Here is a 14,973-nt window from a genome sequence, read left to right on the forward strand (position 1 = left end):
TAAAAGAGATTGTATTCTTGGCAGACAGACATAACTCCTGCTGAATGGGAACCTCTGGCAATTTGAACTTCTGCCACCCGACTGCTGAGAGATGCCAGCTACCAGGGTGACTGTTCTCAACTAATACAGGAGGCAAGGCAAACCTGGCAAGGCAGTCCCTTTTCAGGGTGCTGTTTCAGTGCTGGAGCTGCTCTTTGCACTTTGGGGGGTGCACACTGGTAGCAAGCCCTGTCCCCGATTGCGTAGGTACAGTTAGCCTTTAGGCGTATGTCTATGCTACAGTCAGGAGTGTATTACAGCCTGGAAAACAGTCTGCCACTGAGTACATTAGCTCACATGAGAGTCACGCTTGAGACATGACATCGTGGGCTTGTCTTCTGAGTCCTGGCTGCCGGGCACTCTGCAGCGGTTGCTCCAGAAAGGTGAGCCCACACAACTTGACTGCACACTAGATGCAGCTTCAGTTACTGCTGCAGTGTCTTCAGTCACCTGATTTAAGTCATAATCTTGTTTCATGCTCTGCTGAGCTTCCCTTCTACACCAGCCTCATTGCATGTGAGGCCACAGGACCATAGGATAATTCAGGTTGAAAGAAGCCCAGGATGTCATGTCGCCCAACCTCCTGCTTAAAGCAGGCTCAGCTGGAAGGTCAGGCAAGGTTACCCAGGGCTTGCCCAGTGAGACTTTTCAGTAACTAGCTGCTAAAAGAGTAAAAGCTAATTAAAGCTTTATGAAACATGTCACAAGCAGGAAAGCTCATGGTGAGTGGGAACGGGGAGGTAAGGGGAAGACTGATGACAGTCTGTATGCAAAAGGAGCAGAAAGACAACACTATGGCAGGAAAACTTGTATTTGCACCAGCAAAGATCTCAAAGGGGATGTGGCAGGTAGGTTTTCAGTCAGAAACTGTTTGTATGGTAAGCCTGAGAAGCTGTTGATACTGCTCTGACATTGGAGAGGACTTTTCCTTTTGTAAGTTTTATTTTCTTAACTGATAACATGAAGTGTAACTAATACAAGAGTCACTGGTGTTGTGAATATCGAAGTACTTAAGCCTAACTGCAGCACAGATGCAGTTGCTCTGTTGAGGTCAACTAAAGGCCCTGACTGTTGAAAACTGATGGGATTTAGAGCAAAAGGGTTACTTTGTGTATACCCCCTCTTGTCTTTTTTTTCTTGAGCATTTGCTAGGGGTTTCTGTTAGCAACAAGCTCAGAGAAAGGCATGGGAAATAATAAGTGAAAGTTGTCATGATACTGCCTTGTGGAATTGCCATCACATTGCTGCATGTCAGGCACTGGTGCCTGAAGGCTCGTGCTGTGCTAAAGGCTTACTGGCTTTACAGCTCGTGTGCTTTTGTCTCAGTAATTCGAATTTGGCTTTAGCTTAAAGTGCAGACTTAGGAATCTGTAGCGCGAACAGTTCAAATGTTCAGACTTTCAACTGAGCTTTTATGGGCAAATGTTAAAGCACCGATAGCTCATGCTGTCTTTTATTCCAAAGTCAAAGTGAAGCAGGAGGGAGAGTATATGGAGAGTAGGATTGATTATATTGAAAGGAAGAAAGAAGGATTTGCATAGTTTCTGTGTTGGGACTTAATATCTGCATGTATCTTCAAGTTAGCACAGTGTAAATGTTCTCCAGGGCTTTTTTTATGCAAGAGACTATTTATGGTTAAAGGTAGGGAAGGACCCTTTCATTTAAAACTTCCTGTTCTTTTGATTTACCAAAAGATAAGTAAGGAAAGAAAGATTAAAGGGGAAGGAAAGTCTAAATAGATTTCTGTTTCTGGAAACAGAGACTACAAAACAGCTTTTCATGCAGGGCATGAATTATGTTTACAAATAAGAAGCACAAGCTCTACAAGCGTTAAGTCTCAGAGCTGCTAGGGGAAGCATTTCACATGTGGAGATGTAGCCATATTTGAAGTCTTGGTTATCTGTAGGAAAAAAGCCCCCACGTTAGTTCCTGAATACAAATTACTTTAGAAAAAATAACAAGTAATAACAAAAAGGTGCTAAACTTTGTCAAGTTTTTAATGTTTTCTTTTATAGCATTTAACTGTTATAACTATTATTAACAGCATTTAGCTGTTAAATTCATAGATACCATAGTAGTTAATATAAAAGCTTATAGCATATAATGATTTTATCTGCAGAGAAAATAATGAGATTTGTGTGCACTTCTTGCACTGAGATATACTTTTAAATTGACAAATTTGACTGAATGATGCCAATCACAGAACAAGGGAGAATTGCCCTCCCTCACTAGAAGTTGTATCAAAACCTGATATTGAAGAATGCTGAGGTATTAAAGTAAAAGAAGAAACTGTGACAGTAGAACTTTGAAGATGAATCATAGAATCATAGAATGGTTTGGGTTGGAAAGGACCTTAGACCATCCAGTTCCAATCCCCATGTCATGGGCAGGGACACCCCATGCTAAACCATGTCACCCAAGACTCCGTTCAACCTGGCCTTGAACACTGCCAGGGATGGAGCATTTATGACTTATTTGGGCAATCTGTTCCAGCGCCTCACCACCCTCACAGGAAAGAACTTCTTCCTTATATCTACCCAGAACTTCCCCAGTTTAAGTTTGAACCCATCACCCCTTGACCTGTCACTACCGTCCCTAATGAAGAGTCCCTCTCCAGCATCCTTGTAAGCCCCCTTCAGATACTGGAAGCTGCAATGAGTTCTCCACGTAGCTTCTCTTCTCCAGGCTGAACAGCCCCAGCTTTCTCAGCCTGTCTTTGTCTGGGAGGTGCTCCAGCCCCTGATCATCCTCGTGGCCTCCTCTGGACTTGCTCCAACAGCTCCATGTCCTTATGTTGAGGACATGAGGACTGTACACAGTGCTGCAAGTGCTGCAACCCTTGTTTCTGTTTTGCATTTCCTCATGCAAAGTACTTAGTTCCTATGACATAAAGTTAATTGTTCCAGAGATTCATCCCAGGTTTGCATGTTACTTGCATAGTTTGCCTAATTCTGAAAATACCAGCTTGCAGTGTGGTCTGCCTGTAAGCTGCACTGTTTTCATTTCTGGAGTGGGTTTGAGTAGAGGTGACTTGTAAAGTAGTAAATCCTTGAATACTACAGGCATGCCTACATCCCTTTGCTGACCCATCCACTAATGATTAGTGCAGCATGTGGGGAAGCAGGTGAGATTTGTCACAGGTGGGATGAAAAAAGGCTAGAGTTTGACTCGGCCTGCTTTAGGAAGCTTACTTAGAAGTTTAATATGGTTAAGTGTCTTGCCTCTGAAGAAAACAGGTTGTATGGATTTCTTAAGGAAAAATTAGTGCCATTCATTCAATTTCTACTCTCACATAAACACTTCCATTTTCAACACATACATCTGATCACTTAATATTAAGAAATTGTACCTGCTGTTTGTATTAAAAAGGTGAAAACCTTATTTCTTGAAGATTAAAAAGCAGTGCTCCAGCATCACTATGTATAACTTGCAAGTTTTTAAGAAATTGCTGTTTTTAAAGGATTATAGTGTGTTCATTAAAACCCTTTTTTCATCATTAACATGATCCTGGATGGAGTATTAACAAATCAAGTTGAAATAGGATTTGTGACCTAATGAAAATAGTAGCATTCTGCTGAGATTAAATAGGTAGGTGTTACCAATTCAAACCAATTACTCTGACCCAAAGATATTGTTGACACAACTAAAATTTGAATAGGACTTCATGTTCTCCTTCTGAGCAGAACAGATTTAAGAAAAGCGGGGGTAACTTTGTTCTGCTTTAATAAACTGCGTTGAAACAGGGATTGAAATTACAAAGATTTTACTGGAGAGATAAAATAGGCAGCAATATCATATGGCACCCACCAAAAAGGATGAGGATTAGGGGGAAGGTATTTCCCGGAACATCTTAGTCCAGGGAAAGAGCATTTGTAAATTGTGAAGCTGAAAACATGGTTAAATGTGGTGTTTGTGAAGCCTACCAGTGAAGTTGCATCATCATTAGGGGCAGATGGTGTTGGCAGAAGTTGGATGGGCTTGGGCAGTGGTTCTTGGATCTGTAAGAGAAGCTGAAGAGAATCAAGGGTGTAAACTGGTGGGGAACAGAGCTTGTGTTGTCCCTTGAGGTAGATGCTCAGCTGAGTTGTGGGAAGAAATTAGCAGGTGATTTAAATGAGGTGAAGCCCTGCCTTAATTAGTTGCAGTTAGCTGGCAGAGCTGATGGGTACTTCAGAAGGTTCTGGGTGTGGGGGTAGTGGGGTAGGGTTTTGGCTGTATGGAACTCTGCGGTTTGAGGGTGGTAGACTGTGGATCTGTGTGAGACTACAAATAGATTTGGAAATAAAGCTGTGCAGTTAATTGTCTGTGGAGCTGAAGAAAATCTGGCTAAAGGGTGCAACATGGCAGTGAGCAGGTAGGATTAATCTTTGGCACATTGTCCTGGGTTCAGCAGTAGCAGTTATTTTTCTCCTTCTTAGTAGCTAGTGCAGCACTATGTGTTTGATTTTTTGGCCTGGGAAGAGTGCTGATAACACCGATGTTTTTAGTTGCTGCTCAAATGTTTGGTCTGACCAAGGACTTTCTGAGCCTCATGCTCTGCCAGGGAGGAGGGGAGGCTGGGAGGAAGCAGAGACAGGACACCTGACCCAAACTGACCAAAGAGGTATTCCATACCACAGCACGTCATGCCCAGGATGTAACGGAGAGTTACCCGTAAGGGTTGGGGATACTGCATGGTTGGATGAGGTATCGGTCAGTGCTTGGCTGGGGGGAGTGGGGCGAGTTATTGGTCAGCTGGTGTTGAGGTGTTGTATTCTTTCCTCTTGTTATTTCCTTTATTATTATTATCATTGGTGGTAGCAGCAGTGATCTGTGTTATACCTGTGTTACTGGGCTGTTCTTATCTCAACCCGTGGGAGTTGCATTCTTCTGGATTCTCCTCTCCGTCCCTCCGGGTGTAGGGGGAGGGCAAGAAGGGGGGGAGTGAGTGGATGGGCTCTGTGGTTTATGGCTGACTTTGTTTAAACCACGATACACATGAGCTGAGTTTGTTTTATCCAAATTCTGTCCTTGATTCCCCTGTTTTGTTTTGTGGTTTTTTTTGCGAGTGTAGGTTACCCTGTGTTTGAGGCTATGGTATGTTTGTGTTTTCCTGTCATGTTCTTGCATATATTTGCAAGCTGAAAACTGTTCATCTCACAAGCACATACAGATTTGTTTGTGAAACTGTGCTTTTTGAGAAGATTAGAGTCTGAAGTGTGAAAGTTTGTTCCTTCTCCCTCAATTTTCCTGCCAGTTGAAGCAATTGTTCTCCATCTGTCCTTCTGTATTTTACTTCCACAGCAGCTGCTTCATGAATCTTCTAGCCTGTGTCATCCTCTTGACTTTTTGTAGAATAAGGACCTTTTTAGAACAAAAAGAGAAGAGAGTACAGGGCTTTGTTCTGAAAATGAACCTTTGAACAACAGATCTGAAAGAAATACAATGCATAGGAGAAAAAATTAAGGAATTTGGGAATGTGGGAAAATTACAGGAAACATCATCTTTATGTGCTTCTTGTATTTATCTTAGGTTCGTCAAAATGAAGAGAAGAACCATTCCACTGAAGAACTTAGCAAGTCTGAAATCCAGGAGGAGCTGAAAAAGGCAAATAGCCTTCCCAGTTTGATTCCTGGAATCAAAACAGCAGATGAAGACAGGCAACCCCGAGAAGGTTTCTTTCATTTTCTTGGGAGCTTATTTAATATTGCCACAAGATCTTCTTTGGTAGAGTCTAAACCTTCTGCCTTCCAAGATGAACCCAACAGATGTGAAAAGGATTTACAGAGCACGAATACCCTTCTGGAGGACATGAAGGCAAAGAGCCCGAAAATTGAAGAGCCTATCTGTTCTACAGCTAGAATAAAAGAGGATTCTGTAAATAAAGATGATGCCATCTTAAATAATACTGGGAAAGATATCTCACAGGATCTGCCAGGAGGCCGGAAACGATCTGCAGATGGACGAAAGTAAGTTTTATAATTTAATATTAAGTATGTTAATGTTTGTGCATGTGTGTGTGCACAGAGCTACCTTGACTAAGTTCTGCTGACTATATAATGAATGACTGTCATTTCTAAAGATGGTTGGAGTGTCCCTGGCTCAACTTTGTGCAAGGCTCTAGTAGCAGCTACCTTAAATAAATGAGGAAAAGTAGACTCTATATATTATAACTTTAAAGCCTGTTTTCTAGAAGTCTGAGTGTGGATAGATAACAGTGTAGATCTGTCAGTTAAGAGAGGGTCAAGTTAGGAATACATTCGGTATGGTAGATCTACTTTAAAAAACCCAAAACAAACCAACTATAAAGAGCTTATTTCCATCCGTATTGTGGGCTGAATAAAAGGTTTGAATGTTTGTCCTCTTCGTATCTAACTAGTTCAGTGGTTTTACTTTTACAAATAAGGTTTCCTCATTTTTAAATTAACTTGCCTGGGTTATTTGACTTGGTGATTTTTGCGTATGTGTTTTGGTTCCCCCCGTTCTTTGGGGTTTCCTTGTAATGCAAAAAAGGTTCTACAAAATACTCAATTAGCTTAAATGTGGAAGATCCTTAACATTCCTGTAATATTTCCAAAAAAGATTAAAAGAAAAAAAATGGTGCCAAAGGCACCAATGTGTGTTTGAGAGTAGAAAAGCGAAAACATTGGCTGTGGTCCACACCATGTATTAAAAAAGTCTTTCTGACTGTGCCATAAACATAGGTAATAGTATTTAAAAACCATTTGTAGCTGTTACGTTGAGTATTTGACTATATGTGAGCTGTATGTTGAATATTTGACTATATGTGCTGAACTCCTCCAGTACAGCATAGGTTTGGAGTTAGGTGTGTATGTACATGTATGATACCTGTCCACTTTTGGTAGGTGTGTAGATTATGGACTTGTTCACAAGCAGTGAATCTGTAAGTAATGTTTAATCAGATTTGTGATACTCCACAGGATATTATAAATTTAACCCAAAAGTAATGATTTGGGGTAACCACTACATCTATCACAGTGCTCCTGCTTCTGTTGAAGGATGGGAGGGTGTACTGAGAAGCACTTCTTTTTCCCTTTAACTTTTAAAGCTAATTCAGATCGTGCTCAGTCTGTTTATTTGCGGCATGTGAAGAGTTTAATCTCCATGTAGGAGGTCAGAGATTCCAAAACTATCTGCATAATCAATTTCACTTTCATGTTGGGGATGTCTGCTGCCCTCTGACCTTATTTATTATTCAGTACACTAACAGTTTGAGGCATTTTGTCGTTCACCTTTATAATATAAATGTAATGGCTGATCAGGGTATGGATAGGGGTTGTGATACCTCTTCAAGTAAGACTGTTTCCACCACCGAAGTACAGTACTGTTTGTAGTTGATAATAGCAATGGTTGTGTTCTCGTGAGTACTCTGGTTTGGTCTGTGATGTGTGGTTGCCTGGGTTTTATTGCAGATTCTTATCGTAGTAGCACACATCTGACAGAAGCCGTTTCCAGAGTGCATGCGGCAGCCCAGCACCACCACTTCACTGACTAATACAGGAGAAAATTTCTTGTTCTCTTAGTTGTTATCTGGAGAGGCCTGGGAGCGTTGTGTTATCCAGTCTAGTTCCTGAACAAACTGTGTTTCTTCAAACTTGTTGGACAGGCTGGCTTGTTGCATCAGTCTTTTGCCTGCTATTTGCTGTTTTGGTAGCGTGCTCTGGAAACTGGTATTTTCTTGCCTCAGAATGCTTAGTCAAAAAAGACAGTAGACATGAATTGATCTTTTTCACTTTTTACCTCATTTCATGTAGTTTCTTATGCATTGTATCTCAGCATTATTTCTGCTGTACTTTCTTCAACATTTTCTCCTTTTCTCACTCTTACCATCCACAGTTACTGATTGCATTATTCATTGCAGTGGTAGTTTGTTCTCTATGCAGTTTGTGTTTTTCCTTACACTCTTTCCCAGCAAAGTCAATCCTTTTATATGCTGTGCTCCTCTAACCTACCTAGAATTTCTCCTGTATTCAGACAAATATGAATCTTGGAGATTCAACTGGAGGCCCAGTATGTGATGAACTAAACATGGCAGTTGGATCCCGCAGTAAGTGGATTGGTGGCAGTGATGGTCAACCCTTAGAAAGTCAGTCTTTCTCCTTTTGGTTTTTATCTTCAGTCCCCTAGCTGAGGCAATAAGGAGCTGATGCACACTTTGCTTCCAGGCAAAAAATCTCTGATTGCTGATGGCTTTTCAAAGTGGATGCATGAGCTTTGTCTGACTTTCCCATTTTATTGATACCTCCAGGCCTGTGGATAGGAGCTGTGGAAGTGCCAGAATGTTTTGGGATTTTTTTGCTGCTCTGTTCATTTGATACTGCTGCATTTGAGATCTTGATCAGGAAACCGATAAGGTGCTGGATAAACTGCATGCAGCTTAGAGGGTCATATGGTCTCAGCTTTCATTTGCTTCTTGTAAATTCTTCTTTGGAACGGTGCGTGTTAATAAGTTTGGCTTACAGACTTTGGAAGGTGTGAGTATTAACTTACTGAAGTGACCTTCTTGCTCTGTGCAAGCATTTTTGAGTTATTTTGGGTTTTTTTCAAGGTTGCAGCTGGCATTTTCATATTGAGTATATTTTGACATTGTCTTATATTGTTAGATGACCTATACAAATCGGTGTAGATTTGTCTCAGCACAGGTGACCTGTCTTATAGTCAGGCAAGCATTACAAAAATCTGTGTGGCTGGCTTGGAGGTAGGGGGAAGTTGGTCTAGATACAGAACAGAGGTTTTCTGTGGAAAAATCCTATTTTAAAATGGAAGAAAATTTGTGGGGTTTTCATTGTAGCTGTTGTGAGTTGGCCAAGCAGTAAACCAGTCATTTTCCTTTTAGGCTCATGCTCAAAAGTACAGTGTACATCCTGCCCTATCTGGCTGAGGATACAAGCAAGTTAATCTCAGTGTAACTTTCATGTGTGTTTTTTCTCTGTCTGACTACACAATGCGAACTGTGTTTCTGAAGCAGTTAGTAAAGAGAGATGAAATGACAGTGCAGAAGCAGAGGTTTGTGCTGTTTGCTTTTTTAAATACTTGAATAGAGGATAACTTTTTTCCTGTTACAGAAGTGATTATGCCATGTTCTTCTCTTTTAATGTTTCTTCTTTAATTATGCCATGTTTCTTCCTTTAAAAGTTTAAAGGATGTAGAACAGGTTTTTGTCTTCAGTGCTAGCGAGCTTCTTTACTAAATATTAACTAACTGGTATTCGTTTAGCAGAGTTAAACTGTAAAAGTGCTCCCGATTGCTTACAGTTGGCTGGGTAGTTTTGTAGAAAGGACTAAGAAGTAGTTGGAAGTGGGTGCTAAACCCTTGCAAATAGTTAGGGAGCGGAGTGTGGAATCTGTAAAACAAAGGAACAGGAAGGTCCATGGATACCATGAAAGGAAGGGATGACACGAATATGGTCTTTTGCTGATCTCTTAAGGACTGGATCCCAAAAGATAGAAGAGACATGCTAGTGATCTGTGTAAATTCAAAGGTACTATTGATTTTACCGATTGTTATGTTAAACTACAATTTTAACATTTAATGTAAAAGCAAATGGAAGCTGAGATCTTTACAAGTCCTTAAGACAACTGCATTATTAATCTTACAACTGTTGCCGTTGCCATGAAGAACATTTAAATTAATTGGTTAATTTAAACTACTGTCAAATATGTAGTCGGAGGTTATCTGTGGTTAGGGAGGAGGTTGCAACAGTAAGTGAAAGAGGGACTGTTGTTAGATTGCATAACCTAACCCAAAATGAAACAACTTTCAGAACTATAATACGTAACAACTGATCGCAGATGCCTCTACCCAGACAACTTCATTAACCTTAAAGCAAAACTTTGCAAAATACAGGGAAATCAGACTGCTCTGACCTGTAGGCTGAGGTTAATTTTGCCCTCAGTGGGAGGTTTGGCATTTGCTAAAGGCTGAAGTTTCCAGGCTTTGAGCCAAAATAAGTGGAATTCATGAACTCAGTCTGTGGAGTACGTGTTTGTAAGGGACAAAATGTGTAGGTCACATTATTGCTCCATCACACTGGCTGGTTGGCTCAGAGGTAATTGTACCTTAAGGGCTTCTGCTCCTTAAATCCAGACAGTGGAAATTGGTAAAGAAAGAGCACGGAGGGCAGAACCGTGATAAATTTGGCTAAGTCTCTAGACAACAACTACTGTGGACATAATAATTGCAGCACTGAAGATGGCTGTGAGTTGGGTTGGCTAAGTCTTGAGTTACTACATCTGTTAGTCTTCCATTTGTCTGGGGTGGTTGAAGATTTCTTGCTCCTGGGAAGTGAAGCAAGCAATTGGGCTTGTGGTGTTCTATAAAAGGTTAATGGTGAAGAGGTGACGTTGGTAAAATATAAGATGAAGTTTTGAAGTAATGCTTAAAAAGTCGTAAGTGGAAAAGTGCAAAGTAAGGTATGTACTAAGCACAGAAAAATCTCTTGGGTAAGATGGCAACTTCTGAGTATAACAGGCCACTGTGGCAGAGGGTTAACTATAGAAATGAGAAGTTCATGTTCAGTTTTAGCCTTTGCATTCCTCCTTAATGATGTTGAAAGCCTGACTTCTCCCTTCTGTTATGAACCTTGTGGACTTGGAAGTGAGAGAGAACTCCCAACCCTGCAACTGTGCAAGGATTTTCTAACTGCAAGTAGAAGATGTGAGGGGGTGATTTCAAAAACAAATGCTCCAAACAGAGTGCTTTTACACTGCACCCTACCAGGAGCCAAGTCATAGAATCATAGAATAGAATCATTGTCCTCATAATAGGTAAGCGGGATCATTGCAAGCTATTTAATTCAGGAAATTAAACAGAAAGACAGCCGTGAGGAGAGACAAACTTCTGACCATTTATAGTTCTCCTGTGTTCCACATTGTCATTTTTTTGTGAGGGGTTGTTTTGTTTTGATTTAAGTGTAGTAAGCCTGTTGCTGTACGTATAATTGCATGATATTTCCCATCTTAGTACTGTCAAAACGCCTGACCTTTTATTTTGCTCTGCTGTAAATGTGTCTAATAAAATCCTTTAGGTCTGCATAATTCTAGTTAACATTTCTGTTTTGGAGGTTGTCATTCACCCTCCTGTTACTGGTCAGATGCAGGCTTGTGGTGACACAGAAGCTATGTACCCCTTTAGTTTGTCTGATGGATTGCGTATTGCGGTTTTGATTCAGTCAGTAGTGGCAGCATTCATCTTTCCCTGCAGATGCCTTTGGCAGATAGTCAAGAGTAAATGAGCGGAAAATAAATCACTTATTTCCAGGCAATGGTCTCACCAGGTAATTCCTGAGGAATAATGCAGAAGAGCAGGGAAGCTGCCGCTGCTGCTTTTGTTGAAATAACATCTGTCTTGTGGTCAGAGCTATGTCCTCCTCTGCAATTGCCTTCCCAGATCCTATTTTACATACAGGACCTGAACATTTAAAACCGTAAGTGTACACAACAGCACAGCAGTGTCCATCCATCTTAGAAAGCATCTGTTGGGTGATGACAGTAAGAGGAAAATGAGCACTGTGTTGATTACTTCTATTATACTAATACCTGCATAAAGATTCACATTGCACAAGCAAGTATGCATAGTTATATAGTAATAAACAGCCCATTAGAAACAGGGGAGACAGCTGCTTCCCTTTGTAGTAAGAGGTTGCCTTGGTCATGGCCCTGGGGAACACCAGGAGAGCTGTGGACCCCAGGTAGTCCTGCCTGCACGTGCCCTGCATGCCTGTTTGGACATAGATTGGTTAGTTCTGGTCATAATTTCCTGATGCAGTTTGCCACGCAGACACATGAAGCGGCACAAGGAGGAGTGGGAGGCAGGGCTATGCATCTTGGGTTGGGGAAAATGGTGAGGGAGAAGGGAGGCATAGTAATCCATCTTCCAATAGCTCTCTGCTTCCTGCGTTCAGAAACAGACTGTGGAAGTGCAGTGTTGTTCAGTTCCTGATGCTCGGGTTGACAGGGAGTCATTGCTGAGTGTGACCTGCTGCCACTTCAGAGAGGTATGAACTATATGGATAGCTCTACCCTTCTAGGACAGCCTGATATGACCCAAAATGGATTTAGAAGGCTGTCCTTGGGACAGCATCAGGATCATCTTGCCCCTTATTCTCTTGGTGAGCTGTGGAGGGAAGCTTCCAGCAGTGACTGCAGGGTTACTACCCAAACTCACATGGATGGATTTAGCGTTAGGTCACTAAAGAAGAGGGCTTTGTTGTTCTTAAATATTTTCTTCCAGGCACATCTCTATGCATATCTTGATTTGAGCAAGCTACCCTTTAATACTGCTCGTAGACATTCAGATTTAGATGAGAGCCCAAGCCTGTGTGGGTCAACTGAAAGATGCTATGCTGAGATTTTAGCGACCCATTCCAACAGTGGGGTGGATGAATTACAGGGCTCTGCTGTAGGAGAAACGCAGGTCCAAGCCTGCCTGCTAGAGAAGGGTACCTGTCCAGAACTGGGATGTTGGCCAATGGAAAAGTTCTTGTTGGCACCGAGGCAAAGATTTCTGTGTTTCTGAAGGCTGAAAGGTTCAAGTTTAAGTAATTCATAACAGATGCATGATGCAAAATGAAGCTAAACTAATTAAGCTGAAAATTAATTTACTGGGTGTTATTTTTCCACTGAACTTTTTTTAACAAGGTTGTTAAACTGTGCACTGTATTCAATTAATAGTGATTGTTTCTTAGAAACAGCATTTTCCAGTGTGATTTTTGAAGTTAAGGAGCTACCTGTAGTGTAGTTGCTCAGATGTCCTAGGCCTTTAACTTGTCCATAAGGGTTTAATCGTCATCCTTCATGAGGATCATCTCCTCCTTCGTGGTCACTGTTGCTGGGGTTTCAAGTGGTGCCAGAGAGAGGGTCTGAAGCTTCCTTTAGGGGGATTTCCTAGCTTTAATTCTTCATTACATATGAGGAGAAGTCAAGAGTAGTGGCTTAGTCCCTTGAGAAGGTTAAAGGGAGACCTTACTGCATGCCTCAGTTCTCTTATGGAGGCCTTAGAGGAGATGGAGGCAGACTCCCCTGAGAGATGTGCAGGTGGGACGAGAGGCTGCAGGAATGTGGGATATTGGGAAATGTGGTTTTGCCGTGAGGGTGGTCAAACCCTGTGGCATGTGCACAGGGCTTCTGTCCCAGAGGCCCGTCCTCAGAGTTGCTCGGAAGTGGTAGGATGAGACCCTAAGCACCCTGATCTGGTTGGTATGGCTTGGAACAAGGGTTGAATTGAAAAGTGTGACAATATCCCACGGTCCTTCCCAGCCTGTATTACAACTGTATGCCCAAAGACATGGCCAACTTTCACAAGGGAACATTGTGCCATCCAGCCTGTGACTGTGATTTGTTTTTCGTTGGGATTTGAAGCGTCTTATAAACCCTCCTTGCATGTCAGTGTGAGGCAGCACAGGCACTGAAGAGGCAGATCACAAGTATTTCAGGACCTGAATATCTGAGTATGACAGAGGGGAAGGGAGGGCTGAACTACATGGGGTGCAGGGGAGCAAGGTAGTTGTGCACGGATACTTCCCACAGCTATGGGGCAGAAAGGCTGGCTGCTGCTGGGCACTGGGGAGGATGATAGTGAAGCATCAGTGGTGATCCCAGGCTGGTGATGGTCTCGCGCGTGTTTTGGGTCTGCCTTGTTCTGTGCATTGTTCCTTGAGGCTCAGAAAGTAGCATTGCTTTCCAGACTTGGAAGATAATCAAGAAGTAGCACCATGAAGGGCAAAAGAAAGGAAAAGCATTTCTTCCAAGGACACAGAGACTACATTTGCTTTTATTAGAGTTGTCATTGACTCTTAATTGTGCATATGGAACATTAGCTTTGAAATTTCCTCCAGAATCAACTGTGTGCAAATCACTTTGTTCAACCAAACTTTTGACCTTTTGAAATATACATAGTAAAGTCCCAGGACAACGAAATATTTCAGATTTAAATCACAAAGCTATCCCCTCTGGCTAAAAAAATAATCATTTTCTTTCCTCTAAGTTGTATATGGCAACTTTTCAGTTAGGTTTTTATGAAGATCTAATGTGTGTAGAAACCAGCTGGCCGACTAAGTTGGATTCCATCAGAAGGTTTTTCGGAGTGGCTTTAAGACAGTTCTTTCCAGACAAAGGACCTTAAATAATTCAAGACAGTTGTCAGTTAAGTATGCAGTAGGCAAAAAGCTAAGTGGGAAAAAAATAAAATAAACAATAGCATGATTTTGTAATAGTCAGGGAGCGATAGAGTGGAACCACAAGAGCCGGACTGATTTAGATCAGTGGTTTTCAGCCTGTAGCCTGCAGATCTGTCTTTCCTTGGCGATGCTTCTGAGGGGTCATCGAGGGGAGATTAGAGGAGATGGTCACACATGTGCTTGATAAAGCAGAACACTTTTAGGCTGGGGAGAAAACCACTGGGAAAGTGAGGTATGAGGGGAAAATGGTTATTGCATGTCTTGGGCACTGGTAAGCCTGAGTTAGGGAGGTTGGAGCTAAGCAGTGATGCTGGTTCTGAGGGCTTTCTATTGTGAATGCGATGCTGTGCAAATGGCCTGGGGATCTGAGATGCTGTACCCATGTAGTGCTGTACCATGCTGTATGAGATGCTGTACCCATGTAATGCTGTACCATGCTGTATGATCTTCCTTCATCTTTTTGAAAGTAGGTCTAGAGATGTCTGCTTTCCACATTATTGTATGGTACAAAATGATACCAAGATTGGTGGGATCTCCGTCTTGATGACATACACTTGAAAAAGATGCTTACAGTGTAGTCTTTATGGATACACTGAGATGAGGCATTCAAGGTAGTAGGTTTCCTCTGGCTTCAGGGCTTCAGAACCAACAAGGTTGTTTTATAATGATTGTTATGTGTATATTATTAACTAATGCCACTTTTTGGACAAGTTGTTAAAGATGTCTCCCATATGACATGTCAGATGTTCCTCTCTTCT

General features: G+C 41.7%; 1 protein-coding gene across 1 annotated transcript in view; it reads left to right on the forward strand.

The window, feature by feature from the left end:
- The window catches only part of CRYBG3 (crystallin beta-gamma domain containing 3), a 92,165-nt gene that overhangs the window by 23,655 nt on the left and 53,537 nt on the right, over positions 1-14,973 (forward strand). Inside the window, exon 3 of the mRNA XM_065676045.1 lies at positions 5,551-5,987. Coding sequence (XP_065532117.1) covers positions 5,551-5,987 — 437 coding nt within the window. The remainder of the gene's footprint in view (positions 1-5,550; positions 5,988-14,973) is intronic.

This window comes from Lathamus discolor, chromosome 4 (assembly GCF_037157495.1).
Source record: "Lathamus discolor isolate bLatDis1 chromosome 4, bLatDis1.hap1, whole genome shotgun sequence".
Taxonomy (NCBI): Eukaryota; Metazoa; Chordata; class Aves; order Psittaciformes; family Psittacidae; genus Lathamus; species Lathamus discolor.